This window comes from Rhea pennata, chromosome 3 (assembly GCF_028389875.1).
Source record: "Rhea pennata isolate bPtePen1 chromosome 3, bPtePen1.pri, whole genome shotgun sequence".
NCBI classification, from domain to species: Eukaryota; Metazoa; Chordata; class Aves; order Rheiformes; family Rheidae; genus Rhea; species Rhea pennata.
The window spans coordinates 106,871,280-106,899,209 of record NC_084665.1 but is presented as its reverse complement, the minus strand read 5'-3'; the positions used below and the strand labels follow the sequence as shown (position 1 = coordinate 106,899,209).

The 27,930-nt window shown below is 38.6% G+C and overlaps 1 protein-coding gene across 1 annotated transcript in view; it reads left to right on the top strand.

Annotated features, from left to right (window-relative positions):
- Nucleotides 1–16,858: 16,858 nt before the first annotated feature.
- MYOM2 (myomesin 2) overlaps nt 16,859–27,930 on the top strand; it is a 79,884-nt gene continuing 68,812 nt past the window's right edge. The window contains exons 1-4 of the mRNA XM_062572966.1: nt 16,859–16,921; nt 24,809–24,928; nt 25,839–25,961; nt 27,618–27,756. Coding sequence (XP_062428950.1) covers nt 24,822–24,928; nt 25,839–25,961; nt 27,618–27,756 — 369 coding nt within the window. The 5' untranslated portion in view covers nt 16,859–16,921; nt 24,809–24,821. The remainder of the gene's footprint in view (nt 16,922–24,808; nt 24,929–25,838; nt 25,962–27,617; nt 27,757–27,930) is intronic.

Genomic DNA, 27,930 nt, shown 5'->3' with positions numbered 1-27,930 from the left:
GTATGTTTAGATAGTAAAATTCCCTGCTAGGCTACCTAAGGATGCACAACATCCTCGACTATTTATTAGGTTCTTATTGGGAATCTCACTGGCTAAAGGCACTTAATGCACTTATTCTGCATTTTGTAACTTCCTAAAGTGTCTTCAAGCCATATAGTGCTATGGCTCTGTGTGCCTTCAGGACTCTGAATTTTCAGACTGATTCATTTCTGGATAAATTGTAAAAGAATGCCATATTTCTCACAATATGTGCTTCTAATTAGTTTGAGCACACAGTCTGAGAGCCTGTAGACTCACTCATTGGTGCTAGTTCTCTTGTCTAGCTTTGCAAAGAGCTAAGAAATGCTATAGTCTAATCAAGTATGGGGGGAATTAACATGGAAAATCAAAAACTCTTAAAGAAAATAATAACAAAAAGATGTGAAATAATTGATTAATTAACTGTTTGATGGAAAGAGTACCCAGAGATGCTGTGGGGGAGGAAATGTTTGCAGGTGGGTGAGAAAGTGACCCCAGCACAGCTAGGCATGCAGTGACTAAGGAAAATCTTCCAGACATAGCGCTGTAAAAGAGCCAAGTGAAAGTGGGAGAGCGGATAGATGAAAACAGCGGCAGATGAAGTGTAGGAGGGAGCAAAGAACAGCTGCAAAATACATGAGGATGATGTAATAGGCTTCTTTCCTCCTTCCTTAATTTGCTTGATAGGAGATGGTCTGGTTTGAAAGAGCTGTAAATGAGAGAGAAAGTATTCTTCAGTCTGAAGCTGCCCTGCTCAGGTCCTGAGAAAGAAGACTTGGAAGAAACCACTGGCTCACTCCATGTCTAACAGTTTAGAGACACTTTCCTGTTTTGGACACCACAAATACACAAATGTCTCCTGGAGTTCATGTTTCTCCTTCAGTGGCAACCTGTGTGCACACAGAGAAAAGTCTTGTCTATCTTTGCTCCTGATGAATCCAGATTTTGGACTTTAATGATTCCCCTTTCTTAATTTTAATTTTACCACTTCTCTCTCTGTATATCATTGTCTCCCGATTCAGTTATAGTCTTCCAGGATTGCTGGTGTCCCTGCCTTAATATGCATGGATCACCTTTGTAAGCTGTCTCACCTCCACACTACAAATACCAATATTGCCTGGAAGTTTTTCATTCTCAGCAACTGCTCCATTTTTAAATCTACCAAGTTCTGGATTTACAAACCAAATATTTACAAATAAAATAAACAGGCTTATTACTGTCTCCTAGCCCAACTGGCATGGGCTGGCCATGCTAGTTTGGCCAGCTGGCATGGTCAGCCCTCTGTGGCAATGATCCTTTTCCCATGCTGAATCTTGGCTGTTGCTCTGCCATGTGATCTACTCCGAAAGGGTGCTGTGGAGCACCCTGACACAATAGTGTCTGCACTGCATTTGCGTGGCTGGGAATATGTTTTTGGTTTGTTAGTATGGGGATAGCCACTGAGTTCTGTCTTCAGAAGTTCCTCTTGGAGAAGTTTGATAGTCCAAGGTCTGATCCAGGTAGGCATAAACAGAATGGCACACATTGTCCATTTTAGCATGAGCAAGAGTAATGCTATATATAGTATAAATGTGTACATATATATATGTACACACACTGTATATAAAAGCATAATTTACCTTTGTTCAGGTGAATATAATATAATATAGTAATATAATTCTATATATATATATATATATATATATATGCACTACATATAATCTATATTGTATATATGCTCTATAATATATAAGTAGCATGTATATTTTTATATATGACATATAAAATATACATTAAATACAATATATGACAGGAGTTTGTCATTGGAGAGGGAAATTTCTAGAGGACAGTAAAGTGGGAAGAAAATCAGCTTTGCTGCCGTGTAGGAAATACAAAGAAAGTATCTTGAGAAGACTTCTTCCTTCTGAAAAAGAGAGAAACCAATTCCTCTAACTGAAGTGTATTGCTGGATCCCTCTTTTGAGGTTAATAAACAGTTAACAAACAGTTTTATCCCACCACAACATGCATCAGTAGGTAAAAGGAGACCTCATCAGCAGTACTTATTTACAATATAGATATTCAAGCTCAAATTCATTTCTGACCTGAGGGAACTTCACCTGCCTTGTGTGGATAAGATATATAATACCAGCAGGCCACATTCAGATCCACTAGATTAGGACAATCATCTACAAGGCAGTAAATCTTCAGGTGAGGATCAACTTAGAGCAGGCTAAATGAGCAACAGCTGTGGGCTAAAGTGAATATGAATCAGAATGATGCCCTGGATGAATGGTTATGACACTATTTGGGAAGCATGGAGATTTTTGGTTTCTAACCACATCTCATGTGTGGTAGGTGGAGATACACCTTTTCTGCCAGGGATGATCTCTGAAGCAGGGACTGAGGAGGGAAGTTGGTGGACATCTGCTAGAGGCTGGATGTCTAGCAGACCCAGCTGTAGCTGAAAGGCATCCAAGGACTATGGCTTGTGGAAAACACATTTTTCTGAGGAATGATGTTTTTGCTGATATTTGGACTAATAGGGTAGAAATATGTGATGTCACTCACGTTATTTTGTCAATGACACTCCACTTGCGGATGAATGAAACCTTAGACAGCTTTGTGTGGTCAAAAATAGATATATCAAATTGTCTGAATTTTCTTGGGAGAATATAGAGACATCTTTTTTGAAAGGACTTTATGTTTTTTAAGGATTAAGTAGCCAGCAATTTGGGATTTTGAGGGTCTATGTTTCTTTCTGATGTAGGTGTTAGTAGAATTTAAGTCCCTTTATGAATTGAGTTCCAAATTCAGTTCAAACTCTTAAACTTGTCTGCGCTTCTGGTATTTCAAGCCTTATTTTACTCCTGTTATTTTTTTCTGTTGGAAATGCAATTTCTCAGGGCAGACCCAGTGGTCTGAGTGCTTGCTGAGAAATTCTTGCCTTGGGGCCCCATCTAGTGGGTAGTGACTTGCACTGAACAGCAGCAAAAGCAACTTTATTTGTGTCACTTTGAGAAATAGAAAGCAATAAAAGGAGTTGATGTGAAGATCCCTACAGAGCCTAGTAATCGCAAACAAAATCGCTGTGTCTTTGCTCTTCTCCTGCTGACATTGATTTTGTTTCTCTCTCTCTCTGCCCAATGTTACTTTTTATTTTGTGCAGAAGCATTTTTATTACTTTGCAGAAGCAAATTCTAATCATAAAAAGGTAGAGAAAAAAAGATTTTCCATTCTTTCTGTAGCTCTGGATGTGTTGGACTGTTCTAAAGGAATGACTGCATTTTTTCACTGACTATTCCACAATCACTGGTAAATGATTCAAGGATGTCAGTATTACTCTATAAAATTTTCCATAAATTAAGAAGCTTATGAGGAAACTTTGAAAGTAGGAAACATTCCAGCAGTAATAAAAGGTCTGACAGAACCAAACACTTAAAATCTATATTTTATCTTGACAGAATTGCTTATATTTGTGATTGCTAAAGCAGTAACCGTATTCAGACAAGCCTTGAGAAGTATTGTACGTATGTTTTAGGAAATGAAAAGAAAGTGGCTTGAGAAATGGAAAAGAGTTTTACATCTCTATCCAAGTAACTCTTACAAATGACATTTTTCTAGCCCATCTGTCAAATGAATTTAGTGAGCCAAATTTGGATCTCAGTTGTACTTAAGTAGTTCAGTGTAACCCGAGGGAGTAAGATGAATAGCTAGACAGAACATATGGCCTTGGCTGTCTGAAAACTTGCTTTTTAAAAAAGAAAAAGGAAAATAAAGAGGAAATAGCAAGGCTCTGGTAAGAATAAAGCTGTTTTTCTGGCAAATGTGTTTTACAGGACTAGTTATTTTCAAGACAGTTTCTGTAACCTTGCATAGCTCACAGTCTTTCGATCTAAAATGAGCTCTGATTTAAGTGCTTTCTGAAAAAATTTAGTGCTATCTATGCTTTCAGAGAGGATCACAAGGGGTGGAGACTGAGCAGTTCTGTATTTTTGTGACAGGGTAAGGATTTATTTCACAAAGGATGGGCTGACTATTTTCATTTAATGGCATCGTGGTGGTATTTAAAACACGTTGCAAACTCCGAAGGAAGAGATTTTGAAAGACAAATGGGAGTCTGACTCAAATGAGAAGAGCATCATTAGGGAAGAAATCTCTTTTTAACTTTGACTGCTGAAGCCTGATCTTGCATGCCTCTTGACTTTTTTATTCTTGCATTTTTAAAAATTTAATGGAAAAGAAAAAGGACAAGTGACTTAGTGTCCAGACGGCTTTCCCTGCCTTGAAAATCCGACTGTACAAAGAGTTTACTTTATTTATAAAGGAGGAACGTGTGTGTTTGTGACTGACAAATGATTTATCTTTTTTTTCTATTTGGTACGAATGGATATGGTGTCATTCTCGGTTACTTTTTAACATTTTTTGCTCTGTGGCTTCTGTAGCAGATGTCCTTGTTGCAGAACACGTACAGTTCTCTCTTTCAATTGCCTAGTTGATTTTACACTGTCTCAGGAGTCACGTAGAGAGTGGGCAACATCTTTAGCTGTGCAAATCCTGTACTTATTGGAGTGGAGAAGCTCTAAATCTTTTTTCTGTGCTCTGCTGTTTCTCAGTCCACTGGGGCTAAAATAGTTTCTAAAATAAATGATCCTGGAAGAAATGGTTTTCAGAATAAATGGTCTGAAGCAAAGGGCTGGTATTATGGCTGCTACAATGGTCCCAAAAGAGCTATTCCTCTGACCAACAGTTGTCCTAGGTCTGCTCCCCAAGAAAGGCATGAAGGGCTGACAAAGGTGAATGCTGATAATGTTTTCAGGGAACAGATCTTATCTGAGAGAAACTTTGCATCACAGCTATATTCCACTCTGGACTAGACAGAAAAAATCTTTGTCACTATAAGATAATTTCTGAGTTTCAGAAATAGTTCTTGAAGGGAGGCAATACTGACACTCATGATATTGCAAATGAAAGTCCCTCCCTTGACTGTATTGCGGGTCAAGTCCTGGCCTTGGCCTCCTGTATCCTCTTCTACCTGTGCTACTCCCCCATATATAGCCATTGACTATTCAGATTTTAGACTAAGTACAGTGACAGAAATGGTCATTTAGAGAGGAAAGATTTAACCCCTTCTTTAATCTCTGCAGCAGTTAATACCAAAGAGGAGGAGCTGCAGTGGGGCTGGACAGCGATGATCCCAAACACCGATTGCATGAGAGTGAGGGGTGGAGATGGGAGGATGCAGGGCACGTGCTAACCCTCCGTGCACATGGCTGAGCACTGCCACCGTCTCCTACCCTCTCGGCGCGGTTGGTAGCCTGTCTCCAAGGGTACATTCACATCATAATCTAATGTTGCTTTCTTCACTCCGAGGATTACTTTCCAACATCAGGCAGAAATGTATGCTTGGCCTCTTCTCCTCTTCTCTGACCTTGGGCTCGGGCGGGTGAACCTGTAGCATTCAGATCTGTGAGGCTTTTGTGGACAACTTCATGTACAGCTGCCTGACTGGTGCATGCCTGGCCTCACCTCCCCACCCACTTATGTATTACTGGTGGGGCCCTACACCCAGAGCTTCCCCAGGCAAATCTGCTGTCTTGTGTTTTTCTGGTGTGAATGAGAGAACAGTCAGAAGTGTAACCCATAAATTCAAAAGAAGTGTAAATATATCTTGAGTGTGACCTGAAACAACTCTGGGGATCTGAGAAGCCTTTCCTAATAACTCCAAATCCACAGAGGTACTCCTGTCGAGGAAAGGCTTGGGAAAGGTGTTCAGTAACAGAAACAAAATTTCACCAGCATTTTCCTGAGCAGCTCTATTCAGATTCCCAAAGCATCAGCCTACATCCAGATATTTACACATCAAACCTGAGTAATGGATCCACATAAGCTAGTGCTGATCTGAGCTATGGTATCCACATGGGGCAGTGCAGTACTTCATAGGAATATAGCTGTCTTAACTTGTGCTCACATATAAACCTGTAAATCTGTCTGACTTACTAACTTATGTTTAGAACCATGTTAATGTAGCTAAACTGCTGCTGATCCTAAAGAGGTTTGACTGGTGAAATTCAGGGTTTTCTGAATCATACATCATTGCCTGGTATAGATATATCCTGACCATCTGCTGGCAATAACTTACATTGTTTATACAGACTGCAAGCATGTTAGATCCCTTTCTGTTGAATGTAAGCTAATACTTCATATACTGTAACTATGTTATTTAATATGGAATTTGATATTTATCAAGAATATGGCAGCATGGAGTTTAGATAATTAGCAATACTGAAAAAATTACTAAGATTTACTTATTTGAAACCAGAGCTTGAAATTCATAATATATTGCAAAAGTTAAATGAAGCTTTAAAAGAAAATTGGCCAGCTCTAAAGTGCTAATTGTCTGAGTGCCAATATGCTAAGTGCCAATATGCTAACTGTACTATGTTATTTTGGATTCCTGAGTCACATAATTTTATATTTTATATGTTAAGTAAGACAGTAGACATTTCCTGATCAACGCAATTTTACTGATGGCTGATAGTATGCAGTGTATTTGAAGAAAAGTCAGTGGAGTGGAAGAGGGTTTCTCCTTTCTTTCTCAAATGTAATTATTCCATTAAAAATAATTTTTATTGTACCTTATTATTATTATTGCAATAATTACTGCACCACAGTTGCAATGAAAGATAATGAAGGGGCCCCGAGTGCCCCCTCCCTCTGGACCCCCCCCCTGGAGCCCCACCTCAATGCAGCCCATGGCCATCAGTTGCTGACTCTTGACGTGATGCTGATGCTGCAGCGGTGCCAGCTCCAGCCTGCTATGGCACAGCCCTACCTGGCCATGGGACCCTGACGCTCACCCTGGCCCTGGCCATTCCCTGCTGGCAGCCCCCATCACCACCAGCCCCCATGATGGGAAGCCCCCGGCCTGTGTGGCTCCCTGACAGATAATCAGAGAACTGCAGAATGGCTGAGACTGAAATGAACCTCTGGACTCATCTAGTCCAGAGCCCTGCTCCAAACAGGGTCAGCTAGAGCAAGTTGCTCGGGAGGTTTTGAATATTTCCAAGAATGGAGACGCCACAGCCTGTCTGGGCGACCTATTCCAGTGCTCAGTTACCCCTACAGTGACAAAGTTTGTTCTTATGCCTCATTAGAATTTTCTGTTTCAGTTTGTGCCCATTGCCTCTTGTCCTGCCACTGAGCACCACTGAGAAGAGTCTGGCTCCATCTTCATTACTACTCCACACCAGATATATACACATATTTGATCAGATTCCCCCTGAACCTTTTCTTCTCCAGGCTAAATAATCCCAGATCTCACAGTCTCTCCTCATATGAGAGGTGGTCCAATCCCCTCATCAGCATCATGGCAATTCACTGATAATATTTGTGTGGAAGTTTTAAAAATGTACATAGAGATTAATCTAAGAATGGTAGAATGAAATGACTTGGCATTTTCTGAAATGGAGGACAGATTATCAAGTCAGGAAACTATCTTGCATGCTGAAAGAAGTCCGAGGTGACTGAGAATATCATTACATTTAAACATGTTATATAGATGTTCCTATTTCTGGACAGCTGCTGTTTTAAATTTTTTCATGTTGTTGATCTGTGGTGGGCTGTTGACTGTAATGTGTCTAACTAGAAGAACATCATTGTACTTAGCTCCTTTTCTGATTTCTCCATAAACTCATTCAATTTCCAGGTCTCTTTTATATGCACTCTGATTTATCTTACCTCCTTATGCAGTTGCAGTTTCCTAGTCTTTTGTCTCAAAACTTTATATTTAGCAAACAAATTTTCATTAGCTTCTGGAACATAAATTGATTCTTTGTTCCTTTATTTTTTAACATTCTTGGGTGTATACTTTACAAACATTGCTTTAATAGAGGAATGGCTTTATTAGACCAGGCCCTAAAGTACTTTTAGTGTGCTTTCCATGTCTATGGCAAATAGCAGATGCTTAGGAAGGATTTAAAGAACAATGCAAACCAAACGTATGTGTTGTGCCGTTCCGCAGAGCACTCTCCATCCTCTTAATCAGTTTCAGGTCAAGGGCTCCTTGAGAGAGATATGGTACCTTGGCAGCTGTGAGTTTGGAGGGGCTGGATGTGGAGGGCTGCTTTTGGGATCTGGTGGCAGCCTTTCAACATTAGCCCATCTATCACCTTGCAGGTGCCTGTGAAGTCAGTCCATAGGAAGTGTGACTGTCTGTGGAGAGCCCCAAAAGAAGGTGTATGGACAGCATGATTAGTTATGCTGGTAAGTTATATGTAACCCTACTTGTTCTGTGTCTTGTAGATGGGGAGAAGTGCTGGCATGTCTCATCCGTCCTCCTGTCATCCCCTTAGTTGGTACTAGTGATGGGACATCTCCCTTTTCTTCTGCTTCTTGTGAATTATTAATGTGAATTATTAATCCCTTCCACTGGGCAGGGAGTGACACTGCACGCATGTTCTTTCTACTAGCAGGGAGATACATGTGTAGTGATCTATCCTCTTCTTAGTGCCATATTTTTTGAAACTGGGAATAGAGACACCTTCTCTGTTCCAGGATGTATCATGCATGAGATATAGCACGATACATATCACGTATATATATATATATATATATATATATATATATATATATGTAAAGAGAGATCCACAGAAGAACAGGTATCATTTTATGTTGCCCATCTAAACTCACTAAGATCATTCCATGTACTCCTGTTTGCTGGCTCTTTTATAATTTTTATGCAGACATGACCTTCCAAGCTGTCAGCCGGGCTCTCAAGACTCTCAACTAGTAGCTGTCACATTCAGTCTTATGCTGTTTACTTCTTTGTATTCACCCTATCTAAGATTAAGCTGGAAAACCCTTCTACAAAGTATAATGTACTACCTTTCTCTATCAACAGAGCTAAAGTTCAAGTTGAGGTTTTTATATCACATTACAGGAATGCAATGCAGTCTTGCTCAGTTAGCATTCCCCAGAAAGCCTCTGAAAAGAACATAATCCTTTGGTGTCCTTTTGCCATGCTTCCTCTTTCTACAAGGTTCACTTTGTCTAACATACTACTTCAAACTACTCACTCCATTGTTTAATGTTAATCAGAGATAGACACAGATCAAGATAGACTATCCAAAGGTCGACATATAATATCAACTTATCATTTGCTTCTTATGTTTTCTAAGGAGTCATTAACTTTTCTCCCATGCTCTTCTTCACATCTGGGAGATTCCATTATAAAGATACCACAATCAAACTTGTTTTCCTTCTTCAGTCCTCCTCACTATCCACAAAATGCCTGATAACAGACTGCTGTGCTCGTGGGCTGCACCAGCGTTGAAAGATCAGAAATAGACTTTACACCTGGCAGTCATAATGTGGAGGTGAAAACTGTTCACTTCATCAGAAAACCCCTACTTGGTCATCAGTGCTGTACCTAGGACTCCCTCATTTGCCTATATTCCTATCTTATCTCTTTTCCAAACCTTATACAGCAAATATTTCAAAGAACACTTCTACCACTAGTGTGTGTACAGTATCTAGGTCCTTCTCAATCCACCACCAGTGCCCATAGGTAGTATGTCCTAATTTTGTTAGAATTACCTTGCAAGAAGGAAAAATCACATATATATGGATTAATGTGTGGGCACCTCCTCAAGGAGAAAATAGTCTATTTTTCAAATCTGAGAAGCCAACAAGAACTCTGTACGGAAGGCAAATTCAACTCAAGGGAAAAAAAGCACACATTTTTGAGAGTAAATATAACTAAATATTAGAGCCTAGTACAAGATAAGGAAGTGTTAATCTCTGGAGATGTCCGAGTTAAGACAGATTTACTTTTATGAAAAATGTCAGTAGACACATGACAAGTGGTGCTTTGATCGCATATTTTTTCAGTTTCATGATGTCACCATTCCAATGTAGCAAACATAACTGAGCAGACCATGACGGACAAATGAGATGACCCTGATGATTTCTCTGGCTTCAAACTCTATCTTTCCATTCAAAGTTCTTACACCTTGGAAACGCTGAACAGCTGATTTCGAGCAAGGATCTGTCACTCTGAGGTGTCCTAAGCAATCCTAGTGGTTGCTGTGAGCTTACGTTGTTGTTGATATTGTCCTCTCGTAAATGCCCAGACATCATGACGACCTCACTGAGCTCAAGATTTTTTCCTCTCCTGCACTCCTACAGTATTCGTGTCACTTGGGGAACCCTGCCAGAGAATGGGATCAGGTACAAGTGTAACCGGACAGGCCCACCAGGGAGGGAGGACAGCTGTCCTAAGCATTCAAAGTTTTAAATTCTGTGCAGCTCTGATGTGACCTAGGCCTCAAGATATTTATTAAGCTGGAAGAAAGCCTTTTTTGGTCCTGAAGCTCACTGAATCTGTCTATCTATTACTTAAGATATATTGCAGTAGAATACACAGTGGTACCTAATGCTGCCTTATTGCAACAGAAATTCTATATGAAAGTATCAGGCTCTATATTACTTCTGAAGGAAGGATTTCACTGCCATTTCTATGTAATAATATCAAGCTGTCTGTGTATATAACTTCCTCAGGTTAAAGTTAAGAATCATGAAAAAAATTTCTTGATTCAGAAATCAATAAGGTTTATCAGTAATATAAAAAATATCAAAATGCATATATTTTTATCTATAAAGGTTTTCTAGTCTATGATAGTCTATGATAAAAATGTGGTTTCAGAGGAGTATTCAAGAAGGTCAGCACATGGGCTACTACTAGATGACTTTTAAAAAAAAATTAAAACAAAATATGAATAACTTACTTACCTAAGTTTGTGTGAGGAATCCTACAGTCTTTATGTGGGTGAAAACTCCCTTTGAAATCAAATGAGTCTTTATCTGAAGAGGCAACAAGGACACTGATGTCAGCTCCTCTGGCTGACTGATTTAGTGACAGTTGAATGCCAAAGAAGAGAATGCCGAGAAGAGGAAATATCAGTTAAATGGCAAGGATGAAGATTCAGTGAAACTTCTCTGTCAGAAGTGCTTGCAGCTGTATGAAGACTGTGGAGTAGTAGCGGTAATGGTTAGAACTGGCAAGCTCCATATATTGCCCGATTGGAAGCACCAGAAATCATATCATGGAGAGAAATAGCATAAAGTAACCAAATAACACTCTTTAGTTTACTTTCCATAACAAAATGTTGCTCTGTTTTATGCACCGTGGCACTGCCTTTGAAGACCTGGAGAAGAACCTACAGGATAAATGGACATGAGTCAGTGGGACTCAGTTAGTGGCACTTCAGAAACACAATGTTTTCTTCTTTTAAATGTGCCAAACGTTATCTGTTAAAATAGGTCAGCTGGAGACCTGTCTGGGACCAGTGGTGCAAGCACAATTCTTGTCTGCTTGTCTTGAACTCTGCTCTTTCAGTATTAACAACCTGTCCTTCAAAGAATTACAGTAGTAGCAAAGAAAAGAATTAAGGGATCCAGCAGCTGTCATTCCTACAGAATGCCTGGGTTCCATCTGCAAGTGTGCTTGTTTGTTTACAGTGAAATCCTGGTCACTGTATTACTCTTTCAAGTGCTTGTGGATGCGAGTCATTTAGCCCTGGAATCAAAGAATATCATTCTTCCAGCGAGAAGTCAGGAATAAATACACCAACAGCTTGTTATCTGACAACATATTTACAGTCGTATGCAAGACTTCTATAGGCCTGACAGTGTATCAGACATGGCACAGGCCATACACAGCATAGCTATGTAATAGCCCTGAATAGTAGGATAAGCCTGAATTTCATATGTTTCAAAGTTTTCAAGTCAGCTCTCACCTGTTCAGGCAGGTGACATGGGTTCATCTCCTCAGGTCTTTCCACCAGGGCTCTCTGCAAATGCAATTGTCTTTTCCCTCTCTGGCTTGTGACAATAGTCGATCCTTCTCAGACCTTACTGTGTACCCCCACATTGGACTCATTGTGTGTTTGATTGGAAGTGTGATCTGTTTTGTATTCATTTCCTTCTCCTTCTTCCCTGTGAAGCATGAGCGGACAAATTGCATGTTATTTGAATAAGCTGACTCTACTGCCCCATGCTGAAATTCTGATCCCTTTTATTCCCACACATCCAGGGACAAATACAAGTCCAGAAGAGCAGGGCAGAGAATCTACAAAATTGAATTCTCTTACTCCTCACTTACTGCAGAGGAATGCTGAGTTCCCCCACTCCCTGCTAGAGCACAGAGAAGGCATAACTTACTCGATATACAGAAGTGGTGGGGAATAGGACAACCAATGCTCTCCAAGGCAGTTGCTTCCAGTTGGCAACGATGAAAACCTGAAAGCATTAGAACAGACTGGTAAATTTTGGACTATAGCTGTTTCCTTTGCATTTCCCACTATGGTGAAAGCTCTGGATATCATGACTGTGATGCAAGGAGTTCCTGTTTCTTCCGTCTTCTAACCTCTGATTCCATCTAGATTTAATTTTTTGTTACTGAGTTTGAGATTAGTTGATAGAGATAAGTATTGCTACAACAGATACCTGCAGAACATTTCAGTATGTATTGTATGATACCTTGAATAAAGTTACCAGGATAAGACAAAATTGTTATGGTCTATATCTTTATTCCTGGCTAAAAAAAATAAGTTATCAGATTGTATTGGTAAATGAAGGACTGAAAGTGAGGTGATATATAGATAGTGGAGTCTCCCATGGTATGGTTTTTCATATTAACTGTGGTAAATGTTGCTCTTTACATTTAATGTTATCAGAAAAAATTCCAAAATACTTGATTAAATTAAAAACAATCAAACAAACAATCTTCTGAATGCTGAACTGTAACTTCACGTTACTGGTCATAGACTGTAATTTTCTTGCTTACCCTAAGATTCAGCAAAACATGTTTAGTTAAACAATCCCACTGGGCCAACTCCTAATTTTAATTACAGTATAACCCATGACTGACTCTAGAATATTCTATGCTGTCCTAAGCAAACTGGAAAATACACTCGCATTACCACCTGCAATAACTCTCAAAATAAACAGTTGAAACATTTTGTTGCACCAGGCAACCCTGTATTTTCTGTTTGTGGTTGAGCTAAACGTCGGTCAACTCCTTAAGGAGACACTAAAATAAGTAAGATATGATTCAGAGCTTGTCTGAGTCAGTAAAATCTTGCCACTGACTGATGTGCTCTAAAGTGGGGCCTTAGATCTTGGAGTGACATGATAAAATTTAAATATCTTAAGAATGATTGACTTGGCACTCACTGTAACTCACTGGTGTGTTTTCCTTCTTGGATAAAAATAACGACACTTATGTTGCAGGGAAAAACCCAACGTTTTGTATATTCCAGTATTTTAGCATTTGTTCAATGGGTGGTAAAAGTGTCTGATGTTTTGGAGGTCGTTCGTGCTGACTTTATAGAAATGTCCATTGAAAATCCCGGTTTGGGTGCTTAAAACAGCTTCTACAAATGGTATTTGCTGCTGCCATTGTCCACTGTCCCAGGAGCTGCACCGCCTTCCTCTGGAGGAAGAGAAATGACATCAAAATATGAAAATAAACAAACAAACAAACAAAAAAAAAAAAAAAAAAAAAAAAAGAGAGAAAAGAAAACCAGGCAGGAAGTAGAAAAAAAGAAATGTTCAAGTGTCTTAGGAGCTGGGAAGGAGATGTTCTCTCCCCGCCTGTAAGAAACAGTTAGATGCATCCTCCCTTGGGGACTTGTGCTCAGGGTTACTGCTGAGTGAACACATTCATGGTGCTGCCTGCGGAGCCTTGTGGGGCTGCTGCTCCTCTGACAGCTAAACTGCGTGAGCAGGAGCACTGCCCCACACGGCTTTGGAAACTGGACCTCTCAGATGGACAGAGAAGGCCTGGGAAATCATACGCCACTTTATACAGTTTTCTCTTTTAGATAAGACACATAATACTCCTGAACTTTTGACCAAAGTCAGAAGCTGATAAAGAATGTGATTTCTTAATTTATAGCTGAATTGTTGAATGTGTGTTTTTCATCTTTCATTTATAATGCTGAGGGAAAGCCTAGAACCTGGATATCTGTGAAGGAAATCCATGCTTTTTGATTGTGAATATCCACTGTTATGACATGGCTTTAAAAAACTTAGCATAGGATTTTGTGAACAATTAGGACAGCTGCAGAGATGCAAAATTTCATTTCTAGTTACCAATCTTCTAATTCATATGAATGTATAAATATATTAAGAGCATTTGAAAAAATAAAGAGCTAAAATGTTAACAAAACTGGACTGCAGAAGCAATCAGGCAAAGATGCATTAGGTTTTCTTGGAACTGCAGAAAGGTGAAAGTATAGGGCAATATATCCTATTAACAGTCTTTGGGAAACACATTGCTGCATTCAGATGCAAAAAAAGCCACCATTAAGGCACTGTAGGCTAAAAAACACACCTCTTGTAACGTCTTTACATTTCATTATTGTTTTGATGCTCCCTCCAGTAGTTAATGTAACCGTTTCCAGGCTCCATTTCATCTTATAGAGAAACGGCTGAGCTATTATTTAAACCTATGTATGTCTAAACATCCAAATCAAGAGCTTGATACAAGATAGAGAGGTAATTCTAAAAGACCGCATTCAGTGAAGGATTTTAGCATATGCTTAATTTTAAGCATTTGAATATGCCTGATACCCTGCTAAATTTATGCCTTTTTTTTTTTATTATTTTATTTTTTTTTTTTGAGTAGTTTTAGGAAACAATTTCTGTAGGGAAGGTAAAGGAATTAGGGAGAAAATATATTTTATGCTGTAATATAAATTATTTATGATTAAAATGCTGGATGATTTTTGGATAGTATGTGCTCTGGTGCCTAAATTTCCACATTGTTGTTTTATACTATATTACATTTTCCACTTCCTACTCTGTTTTCTGAATATCTATGAAGAGAAATATCTATCTACTGACTTACCTGAAGACAACGTGGGGCCTGCCCAGCATGATTTGTTCCTGCCTCTTGTGTGTCCCCTACAACTCTTAAGATGTGCTTTCACATTTTGGACATCCAACCACACCCTGAAGAAACAACTTAAAATAGAAGAGAGCTCAAACGTAAAGACAGCCAGAGCAGGCTGCACATTCCTCCATTTTTTTAAAAGATAATAAATATAGAACAAGAAATTAAAAGCAGAGTGTGTAATGAGAACATTAAAGCTTTCCTGAAAATCAGCCTTTTACCTTCCACAGGAAAATGCAATAGGAGAGAAAAGAAGGTGCTGCATAAGGAGATTTACTCTGCTTTATTACATGCTAATTACTTTGGCAGATGCTTCTGAAGCAACATCTATGCTCAGTGCGCTTGCACTCATTCCCTTGTACCCATTTCTGTAGGTCTAATTCTGTCAGTCTGAATTATAATTTAAGCTCAATGAGAAGCAGGGAGAAGTTTATGTCAGGCACATGGTGGTTGTAGATAGTGAGAAGAGAGTGAGAAAAATCCTTAGAGCTATTAGGAAGCTTGGATGAATACTGTGAATACAATTAGAATGAGCTGGCTAAAGCTTTTTCCACATCTTGCTTTGCTTCCCTTACGTTTATACATAAAAGAAAAATTTGACTTAAAATACATTGTTCATGCATCAAAGTTTCTTACAGCAGGCACTGAAAGATCTTAATTGTTGCTTACTGACTTTGGTCTTGACTCCATTCCTGTACGAGTGATATGTAAAGAAATTTTGTTACACTAAAACACAGTGGAACCCCTCTTTATCATGTATGGCTGACTCAGTGATCAGCTGTCTCATTATGGGCCCAGTCGGGAGGTTTGCTTAGGTCTGCCGTACACCAAGGTTTTCCCATAAATGTCAGTTTTATTTCCAGACTGAATAAATATGATTATTTCTTCATGCATGTCACAAAGCTTCGTCAGAGCTCCTCTTCCTCCCTTGACTCCTGTGCGCTCCTGTCACAGGACAAATATCTGCAGGGCTGGACACCTCCCGAATGGGGCAGGATTTCTGATGAGCAGCCACTACTGCTCAGTCACATCTGAGCATATCAGACCCACCATGGTGGCACAACATCATGCAAGCCACCGTGCTTCTGCCCTCCGTTTCCCAGGTGGAAATCTAGGATCCCTACAGGCACTAAGCTTCTGTTTTAGCCAGTAGTAATTAGGCACTGTCAGAGAATCACGTGCTTTGGTTGTGTTCATTTTCTGCCCGTATATGCCTCTAGGCACATGAATTCCTCCCACTTTACAAACGACCTACAACAAGCAGACACATCACTCTCGGGCTGACAGGGGGCATTCTGGATATAGAAATAGTGAGTAGGAGCTGGATACTCTTTAAATCCACGTTAATGAGACTTTTTATAAAGGTGTCATGTCTTGCAGTCATTGCAGTCATGCAATGCAACTTGCAGAACATGCAGTCATGTTCTCTAAAATCCAGGCAGCCCTTAAAGAGGCAATGGAGAGGCTCGTTTTACAGCCTGAGGCACCAAAGGGATCTGATGTCTTTTCTAATAAGATTCTGGAGTTTAGGGGTCCTTACTGCTCTTCTAAGTCACTGATGATTTTAAAATCTTTCATTTACAAATGAAATGCTCAGACTGTTTTCTCACATTGAACTGTTTCTCACTGACTGTGAGCTTGATGTTTGTTGGGACGAAAACCCCTCTTCTAGCATCAATAACTACTGTTTTAGGAGTGAGGTTTATTAAAATACAACTTAGAACTTCATATTGGGGAGGGGTTTTCTTCCTCTTTATATTATACCCATATTGCTTATTAAGCTGAATTCAGTTTTGGGAGAATCACTTGGTTAGTTCTAAATATAGAATTGCATCTGCCCTTAAATGGGAGTGGAGGGGCAGTAGCCTTTAGAGAGGGGAATTATTTTTGTTTTCCTCAGCCATAGCTTACTAAGCTGGGAAAGGTTGGTCTGCCTCTCTGCTTTGCAATTTTTCTATCTTCCTAGGTAAGTCTGTTTTTCATCTATTTTTCTTGTTCAGAGCTAATGAGAGTGATTATGGGGCAGGCATTGGGCACTTTACAAAATAAATTACCTTTCCTGGGGAAAGGAAGCAATAACTTTGGCACGGGTTGATTTATGAAAAGACAAACAAAACTAAAAATAGAATTGTTTAATTCTTTTCATGATCAGTTTGATTTTACATTTCCTGTTTCTTTCTGTGTATACAAACTACATTATACCAAGCCATAGTTCCACTGGCAAATGTACTTCCCCAACTGCACATATCCTGAGAGTGCTACTTTCTTGTGTGTTTATGCCGTACAAAGAAGCAAAATGTAATTTATCTTGAATATATGCATAAAGAATTAAGGATAAAAAAACTTATACTAGCTGTCAAAATTATTTGGTATGGTGAGAAATAGGATGTCACTAGGACAAAAATTCCTACTTTTATTTTTTTGTCGGTGGGACTTTTAAATATTTGAAGATGCATTTCTAGTTTCTACTATCGCTTTAGGCCATGTGATGTACTCTGTGCCGCGTGAAAATTCCAGCTAAATACCACTGATAGAGCCTTGCGAAATCATGTTCATGTTCTTGAAACTATGCCTGTGAACTGATAATACCTGTGAGCCAGTATGAAAGTATTGTAATGAAGGACAATAAATGTTGGGATGATGGGAAATGACTGACTTTCATAATCTCACTCTCACGCAATCTTTGTTGTCTAGCTGAAGGGACACAGCACACTTGCCAAGTGAAGGGAAATCTTAAATCTTTATGGGAATGTGTTGCAAATCTTTGTGCATTTGGAGTGTTAGGATGGCAAAATCTCAAGTCAATCCCAAATCCAGTCTTTTTAAGTTCCAGTGAAGTAAGTGAATTCAACAGTTCCAGTGAAGAATGAATCCATAAGAACAGAGCTGCATAAATACCCTCTCTGGGCTACATGTAGCTTGGCTCACAACAGTGATATGATAGGAAATGTTAGACTGGGGGCCTTCAGTCACTTCCATTATGAGAGCTGTGTAAAAGACATCCAAAAATTCAGCTTTTACACTCACAGAAACATAGGAACCAGTGCTCCCCTCCACAGCAATGACCTCACTGGAGACAGGAGGTGCAGAGCCGCAGCTCTGCCTCCTGCTGAAGTGCTGCTGAGCAGAGGTGGTGGTTACAACCAGAAAGGGTTGTAGCTGTGATCATGACCAACCATGGTACATGCTAAACTGCCTCCCTACTGACTGTTATGGTTAATGGCTGCAACAAGCCCTTCAGGGTCTACTGTAGGGTCAAGGTGTGCATTCTACCCAATCATACAGTATTTAACATACAGACATTCTAAAACTGTGCACATGGAATATTAGTAAGGTTGTACTATTGTTAATATTTTTGGAAAGCATACTTTATTACATGATCTATAGCCACATGATCGTGATTAACCTCTTAATCTAACCATACATCTCTGCAAGCAGAATCACTTGATGTAATGAAATGTTAAACCTCTGCTTAACCTGTGAAGTTACTAACAAAGAAACCTGTAAAGTTATTAGCAAAGAACAGAGATATTTGTGATGGCTGGTATCACCAGTTACTTAGATGTGTTGCATTGCTGGACATTAAGAAGTCTGGAAATTGATTAGAGAAACTCTATTTTTAAGGCTTCATGAGGGAAGCAATACATTTACTACTCTGAGAATGATTTGAACAAGATCAAACCTGTTGCCTACAAGAATTCCAAACATCTATTTAGAACCAATATGAGAAATTATGCTAATATTATTCTTATACAAATGAATTGTGATCAGTAAAAGATAAATCTAACTATGATGTAGCTGAACATGTCAGAAAAAGACTGAAAAGCAAGGGATCTTACTCAGCTTGATGAGTAATTTCTGGAATTCAATGTGGTTTTAGCATATGGGAATTCCATATGCTTCTTTAATTTCAGAAGCATTTGTGTTCTATTGTCAACAAATTAAAATTGAATTCTTATTTTTTCTTTCTTTATAACAGTGAGAGAGAGGGAAGCATCTTATAACAACAGTTGATCATGTGCATTTTTTTCAGGTCATCCCTTGATCCTTTTTCAGTACATGGAACATAAATTTCTGTGCAAGATCTAGATATACACATACACACAGAGATAAAAGACTGATGAGAACACTACTATTTACGAAGTTTTCTACCATTTAAGAAGTTTTATTGTCAAAATGGGGAAGATATTTCCAGACATTCTACCTCCCAACATGGTCTAGACTGCAGTGTCTATGAGCCACATAATTATCCATGCTTGTTTTACAAGATTTTCACCAAAGTGAGGTCCCAGAAGAATATGTTTTCATATTATTGCCTACTGCAATTTTTACAGCATTGCTATAACCATCTGGAAAGGACCACTTTTTTTTTTTTTCATATAATATGGTAATTCTTCAAAATGCTCATCAGAATCAGCTAATGACTAAAAGTCTTTTTTTTTCCCTTTCATCTTTCATCTTAGTGTATGGGCCGTATGGAAGTAAATCTATTTTATCAGCTAAACATGATGGGCTTTAATGTACCATGGAGGTAAAAGGTGGCAAAACAGTGCTTACTAATTTGAATGTAGTTACCTGGAGCAATATGGAAAACAACAAGCAGAACTAAAGACATGGAAAGGGGAACCAACCCCAATGTTACAGTAAAAACAGAGAAACCCTTGAGTCAATGCAAATAATGAATGATATTTAAGGGAGATGATGTATAGAGGAGGAGCAAGACACACTAAGAGTAAGGATATGTACCTCAGAGCAGGATGTACTGATCTTTCAGCCAACAGGAGGGTAGGCTACGTGAGAGCAGGCAAGAACCTGCCAGTTTATTTTGGCACTTCTGCAGATGGGCAAGGACAGAGAGGAGCAAAGAAGGTGCATGTTGCATGGTGTAGCATTGACAGGGCAGGCAGAGAAAGTCCGTGCTGTATAGTGCATCGCTTGTGACAGGAGTCTCCTGCATTGAGGGATGCAGGTTGTCTATCTATGGTGAGCACAACCATGCCTCCTTCCTGTGGCATTTATCAATCACATACATTGATTCATTTGATTGCCTGCCTCCTCTCTGAGGCTATGTGAATGATCATGCCAGAATTTACTGCCTGTCCTTTAAATCTTAAATTAACTCGCTTATCAAACTAACAATGTCTATATCAGACCCTGGCTTCTCTGCTCAGGAATGTGCCCCTTGTCACATGGTCCTAGATTATTTCTTTCTATTCAGATCAGTATTACTATGGCATGAAACTATGCGTACCTTGGCATGGAAACTATCTTTTACTCACAAAAAAAGTATCTGTTGTTACATATATGCTATTAAATATGTGGAAGTAGATCTTCATACAAACTGATTTGAGCAGTCTAATTCATCTATGTCTTACATCATTAATCCTTAAAGTTAAGAGAATTTTGCCTGACTTTTTTGTTTGGGTTTGATAATCTTCTGAGTGGTTTGTATAGCACATAGAGTAGTGCAGTTATGTCCACAGCATTTACAGTCATAGAAACAAATATGAAAAAAAGAAGAGGCGAATGGTTCAGTGTCCCATCGAAAGCATGAAGACAAGATGTGAGACTAATTATTTTAGGATCATCTTTTTCTGTAACTCTGACTCTTTATGCTAATGTCCAGGGAAGCTAATGGGATCTGAATAGATGAAGTTCAAGAGTTGCTTGTGACACACTGGCCTTATTTTTCAGAAAATTGTCTGTAACTCTTGGAATCATATACCTGTAGAATTTGGAGAATAAAACTCATTTTTCATTTATTATGATTATGATCATAATTAATTTATCTTTCTCTTGGGATGTTTATGTGATTTTTTGTTGACTTTTCCATTTCCTGATATGAAATCTTTTTTTTTTTTTTTTTTTTTTTTTTTTTTTTTTTTTTTTTTTTATGTTTATTTCAAAGCATTGCATGGATCTTGTTGTTGGGTCAGTTCCACCAATAGACATGTCAGTATAATTAGGTCTCTAGCCAGCTGCCTGTAATAAAATCTTGATTTACCTTAGTCAGTAACTTCGGGGGGGCTAAGCTGTCATCTGCTTATCATGTTATCTAACTCTGTTACCGGTGTGCTGACTAAATATTCATATATATTTCAAACATCTCACATAAATGCATTTCAGTAGAAACGTGGGAAAAGTGTCAACAAGTTTCCTACAAAAGCAATAGAAATTTCTTTCGTCCTAAACTCAGATACTCTGAGTTCTGTGTAGACTTTTCTGAAGCAGTTTTTACAGTGGGGCTGTGATTTTACTCTTCAGTATTATTAAGTGTTAAATACATACTCTGCTAGCACTGTTGTAATTAACAGTGATGATTATTATATTTGGAACGGTCGCCAGGCAGCTCCCCTCTGCGTTAGCAGAAGGCTAAATGAGCTTGGCTGCTAACAAGGTCTGTTAATTGCTTGTGTAGAGGGAGGATAGGAGTGATGGCTGTGTGTTTCTGTTCTATAAGAGTTTGGGCAAATATACAAAATATCTGAACCCAGATTTTGAGAAATCTGGCTACTGATTATAGAAAAAGATACACTAATTAAAAGGTAAGTTTTAGACTTCAGGGAGAATGCTAAATTGTAAATTGTAAAGATACTGTCTCCCATCTCAAAAATGAAAATAACCCAGGCTTTGATCCATCCAAACACATAGGCATTTTTTACAGACTTTTTATGTCAGGTCTGCATTAGAATTATACATAGCAACATATAAGTTGCATGTGGATGAATTTACAGAATTATTTAACAGGACCATGCATAAACAAGAGTAGTTCTTAACAGCTGAGTCAGGCTTATAGGGAACCTATGGGTTTGCCCTTTGCACCTCCATTTAAGTGAAAGGGCTAATTATAAATAGAAAAGAGGGAACATTATACTATTAACTGTCTAGTTAAGGTATGAACTAAGTGGGAAGTGAAATGTCATATGCACAATAGTCATAGAGTTAGACAACGGAAAGCAAACCTGTATTTGCTGTCTGTGTGCGTAGCACAATGTCAAGTGGGGATACCAAAACTAGGAGAGGCTGAGGCTGCTCAGGGGTGCATGCACCCATGTTCGTGTAACTGTGACAGCGTGGCAGCAAATATGATGAATTAATAGGTCCCCAACAGCTCAGCGTTGTGTGAGGACACCTAACGAAGCTAGCACCTCTGCAGGGTGCTGTGCTGTGCCACACTAGCTTGGGATATGTTAGCTTTCTTATTTCACTAGACATGTGGCGATACCTTTCTTTGAACGTCTCATATTAGTGTTGTCAACCTGTTTTATTTGTCTTTTGGTATCTGGTGTTTTGCCTAAAGCTCTTATTTCTGAGCTCATGACCTGTAGCCCTCATATGTCCCCAAAAAGGACAGAAAAAGTAATAAGAGGATATGCAGAAGGTACAATTATCAGGTGGTAAATTATAAAAACTCATTTCCTTGAGGGTATTTTTTTTTTCCGGGATGATATCTGCAGAAGACATTAGCTCTATTTAATTGCAGCACCTTTTTCTTGCAAAAATAAAACTAGTTGACATGAGAATGGCATGATTTGGGGGGCCATCTGACTCAATTTTCGAATGCTTGAAACTAACCATCACACAACTAGAATATATTACGGTACTTAATCAGTAATGGTTATTTCCTCTTGTCATTAACACTTTATGCTGGAAATACTGGTATTTGCAGCTTCTTTGCCATCTATTAAGGTTCAATTTTATAGTCTGTAAAACTATAAATTTAACTATAATTTATTAAATTAATTTGGTCTAATCTTATAGTACTTAGGCAAAATTCCCAAATAAACACATAAAATGGAGTTACATACCAGACTAAGAACTGCAGTCTTTCATTGAATCATTTTATGTTTTTCTTTCTAGAAGTCAATATATTGTATAAGAAATCCAATTTTTGAAGAATAAATTGCCGCAATGAAACATATGAAATGATTTATTCTGCAGATACAGTATATGTGGTAATAAAACTACTAAAAACATTAAGAAGTCAGAGTTGACAAATTCATGTAAAAGTCATGCAAATGTCTAATTCTTCAATATTTTTATTGCTTACTGTTTCCCACTCTCAAACGGGTATTTTGCAAATTATTTTTCAAATCATGAGATAATAATTATAATTCCATAATATGACAGAAAGTAGTGCTTTCAAAATAAGTAAAAAAACATTCAAATCCTATTTTCAATGACATTTTATTTTATTAAATTTATTGCACATACTTTTATTACAATAAGAAAAGATTAATGAAACCAAAAGTTCTTTGCAATTTGAATGCTAACAATGAAGTAGTGATTGATTTATTTTTAACCAAATCTAATTTTATTGAAACTATTCATCATTTAATTTTAACATGTGTTCTATTCATCTTTTTTCCGAAGTATATGTCTCTAGCTGCATGATACGAAATAAAACGTGGATTAAAATTTGTCAGTACTACTGCCTTTGAAATTAATTAAGAGGAGCTTATATTGTATGTAAATCAGATTACAAGATTTCTGTTCAAACCTGTTTGAGCTTTGCATTTTTTATGTGTCATGAAACTGCCCACTTCTGGGACTTTCAAATGCAAACTCTTGCTATTGTTCTAAGGATTTTACTCACAAGCAGGTTCTGCAGTGGGTGCAGTAACCGATGAGGATGGCAGTTGTCCCCTTTCCAGCTTCAGGTGGCCCCTGGATGATCTGGCCCTGCGCTGTGTGCACTGTCCGAACCCTTGCCTTTGCCTTCACACCAGCTTCTGGAGGGGAGCTGCCAGACTGCATCCCACCTGGGAACGCAACAGCCAGCGCACTTCCCTTACCTTTCGGGAGGAAACTAGGCTTCACTGTGGGATTTTATTGGGGGATTTGGCGCAGGCTGCTTTATAGACTTTATCTGGGGAAGTTGCTTCCTTTGTCACTGAAATGCAGCCGTCTCATGGTGGGCCTGGTGCTTGCTGTTTGCACACTGCCAACTGCCAACTCTCAAAGCCATTTAGGCCAAGTGGCCCAGAAGTAGAGAATCCCATATCCGACTGAAACTGCAAATGGGACTTAGAAAAGCAGATTGTAAGTACGTGAGCAAGCACCAAGCCAGGACATGGCTGCATTTCTGCAAAAAGTTGTCAGTATGTTTCCAATGAGCATAAGCGGGTAGTGCCTCTGGCTTATTTTAACACCATGCTTGAGAATTTATGTAACTCTGGCTCCATGGGAAACACACCCCCCATGGAATCAACCACATGCCTTCTGGGAGCTCCCTGAAAGTTTCTGAGCACCTTCTAGCCAAATGCCACGCTTTGGAGAAAGTCCACAGGAGAACATCCAGAATTATTGGAAGTATAGAAAAAATAACTCATAAGGAAAGCTCGAAAGAACTGGCTTTATCTAGTTTAAATGAGAGCTCTGAAAGGAGCTCTGAACTAATTCTTCAGATATTCAACTGACTACTGCAAGAGTGAGTGAATGCAATCTATCTTGTGGTTTTTGTGATGAACTAGACAAGAAACAGTGAGCTTAAGTTACAAGGGACCAATTAAAAGGTTGGAAGAGCAGTGTACTGAAACACCAGGGAAATGCCCCCAAAACCGTGGAATTTTCATCCATGGAAATTTCTGAAAAAGTGTTAAACAGCATCTTCAAAGAAGGGGGGAAGTGATCCCTCCAAAGTCTCTTCTAGTCTTTCATCTACAATTCCATGATTCACTGCTTGACTAATATGATAAAGCCTGAAGTGCCTATGCATGCCATTAATGGCATTATTTCTCATAAATTGTTGGAATTTTATACATTTATGTGTGTGCACACATGTGTATGTATGTAAAAATATCAAGCCTAAACGTCAGAAATATCTTGGTAAATGCGACTTTATTCCCTATAGAAATTGCTGAACTATGTCGCCACTAGTGATACCGTTTTACCAGAGGAGACACAAGCACTTTGATCAGTCGTATCGCAACATTCAGACAAGATATGTACTTGAGGAATATGCAGCAAGAAAGTAAGTTCCATGTACTTCACAAATGTACCAGAGAGGTTTCTATTTTGGGTAATCAACTATTTACAGATTCCCCTGCTGATCCAAATTTATGGTTTACTCAGAATGGTAGTTTTCCACCTCTCTCCCCTGGGATGCCTCTTTTCCAGTTTCCCACTAACATAGTTAGACTTTCTAGCTTCATAGCAGCTCACCTATCCAGATCTTTTAGCTGAAGATCCCTTCTATTTATTATCTCCAAGTTGGAAATTCATTCCTTTAGGCTCCATTTAAAACTCATTCTGATTTAAGAAAAATAATTGGAATTTGTTTTAAATCACAGAAGTAATTTTTACCCATTTTCCCTGTATGACATGAGACTATTTCTTGTCCTGAAGTTGGCTATTCCAAATTATGGTTTCCTTTTTTTTTTTTTTTTTTTTTTTTTAATCATTTAAAAGGTTTTAATTCCTCTAATTTGAAATCTCAGAGTTTTATCTACAAGATCTAGGTTTTTTGTATCTCAGAATGGAAGTTTGACTCTGGATTGGTTAAGACTCGCTGTCCTTCCTTCTCAGTAATTAAGGATTGCACCTGATTGCACCTACTAGTGTAAATGGGAATTAACTGATCCTTTGGTCCTGGACCCTTACTTTATTGGATTTCAGAGCCCTATGTGCCTGTCCTACTTTCTTTATGACAAAGAAGAATTTATGAGGAAAGTTGTGTGTAGCTTAGAAACATGGGAATATTTAGATGTTGTTACAAGGATTCTGTGTATTTTGTATTATAGATGGGCTGGTACCCTTGTGCTTCACTAAAATGGTACCAGACCACTAAAGGACTGGAGACTGTATGAATATAAATTTGATAAAAATTTAGTTCATGTTTTACCATAATTGCTGAGTTGTAACAATATCTGTTATATTTGAAGGGCTGCTTCCAGACAGGCTGCCTACTATGAATCATCTGGCAGCCTGGGAAAAACAACATGTAGACTGTGTGCCAGGAGGGCACGCACCTTGGCTCATGAAGCAATGCAAGAATCCAGGAAAAGGTAAAGCTCTGATGGTCCCATCTGATCTGTGTGGTGGCTCTGATCCCATTTAGTATCTTATCTTTTGCCAGGGCCGTTTTCAGAGTCAACAAGACTGGAGGCTTCTCTGTCACTGTTCTTCACTAATCTATTTCGGCTGGAATACTAAATGATTGTCACTTTCAGTGTCGTGTTTCAACCCGGAGCTGTTCTTCCACCGCCCAATTTGACCTTTGAAAACAGCTTTAAACTCAAAAGAAATGAGAAACTATATAGAATCCAAAATTATTTTTTCAAACAAATTTACTGCATTCCTCCTGCATTTCTGAGTGGGATCAATTTAAACATTTTGAGTTCTTTCCTTGATATCAAGAGGGCTTACTGTCATATCTCAGTTACAGCCTTGATATGAAGTTGTGTGGAAAAATGTGCTGACAGCAATGTCCCTGTTAGTAAATCTGTGTGTTTCTACTCTATCATGTTCTGCAGTGACTGCACCAAAGACAAAGTGTATGCTATAAGAAAGAATTTTGTTTTCTCCCCTTTAGAGAATGTATAGAGAGAATCATATACATTCATTTGTTTCTAGTACTTTGATTGTTTTGAAAGATATATTCTAGAAACTGGATGTTCCAGGAAAATCAAACTTGTTTGCTTACTTTTGTTGTTTTTTGAAACTGTTTTAACCTCTATCAATGTAAAATAATACATGGCAGAAGAAGATAACAGACAAATAATAGTCTGAACTACAGTTCAGTGATGTTCATATAAGTTATATTGCCTGCTTCAGTACGTGTTGGATTATGCCTTAAGAGTCTTGTCAAATTCTATGACAGTCATGTGAAAAATTTCTGATATTCAGCTCCTTTCTTCATTCTTTTGGCAAAGCAATAAGAAACACAGGCTACATACTGAATCAGCATGAATGAAAGACCCTGGGCTAGGTCCTCCTAAATAGTTTGATGAGATTTTTAAAAGGAATTCTGAAAAATCTATGCAATCAGCGTTTCCCCACTGTTCCCCTAAGTTGCTCACCAACCTTTTTAAAAGTCATATGTTTCTCAAGAGCTTGTTTTTTTCCTGGCAGTTTCTGCAATACTTTTCACTCAATCCTGTCCAAGAACAGCTTCCTTGCATGCAGCAGTTCATCAAATGTTGGTGAACTCCATGATCTGTGTCTTACAGATGAGGTCAGCTGACATAGCCCATGGAGCTAAATATAGTGCTTCCCAGGTACTAGATCCAAGGGTATGACATGAGCAAGGTGAGCAAGGCCCAGCTCATTTCAGGGTGTGATGTACATTCAGAACATGCCTTCACTACCCTGCCTTGTGCTTTCCTTGGGAAGGAAAATCCAGGACCAGAGGGATGCTACACAGCTTCTTGATCTTGATGACCGGAGACCTAGGACTGTAGGGTGTTGTGCCATAGGGACCATATCAGTTTTCAAGCCTGAAACTATGGTCCCACACATGTCAGGGGAAGAAAAGGGAAGAAAAAATCATATTAATTACAGATGTTCATTAGGATACGCTAATTAGGCTAGGAATAATTCCTAAACTAGATTTGACATGTTACTGATAGATTTTCAGAGTCCTCAGCTGCCTATTGTGTATGAATGAAAATCTTAAGCTTAATTTTAGGTTACTCTTTCTTGATTTCTTTCTTGTCCTACAGTACTCATGAGAAAAAGTCTCATGTAAGTGAAGAGAAAAGGATCCGATTTGCCAGTGAGTTGTCTGCGCTGGAAAAAGAGATTCACACAGCCAGGCACCGTGCTAGAGAACATCTGGACAGACTTGCTATACAAAGGATGGTACCGTGCTGAACAATTTTTGTTCCTTAACTTATCTTAAGATAAGTATCTTAACTATAAGATAAACTGCATATTAAGTCTATGTTTCATACACTAGTAGTAACTTCACACGTTATAACCCTGTGGATTTATGACTAAATCTCAAAGCCCATTTGAATCTGGTGCTAGATATTT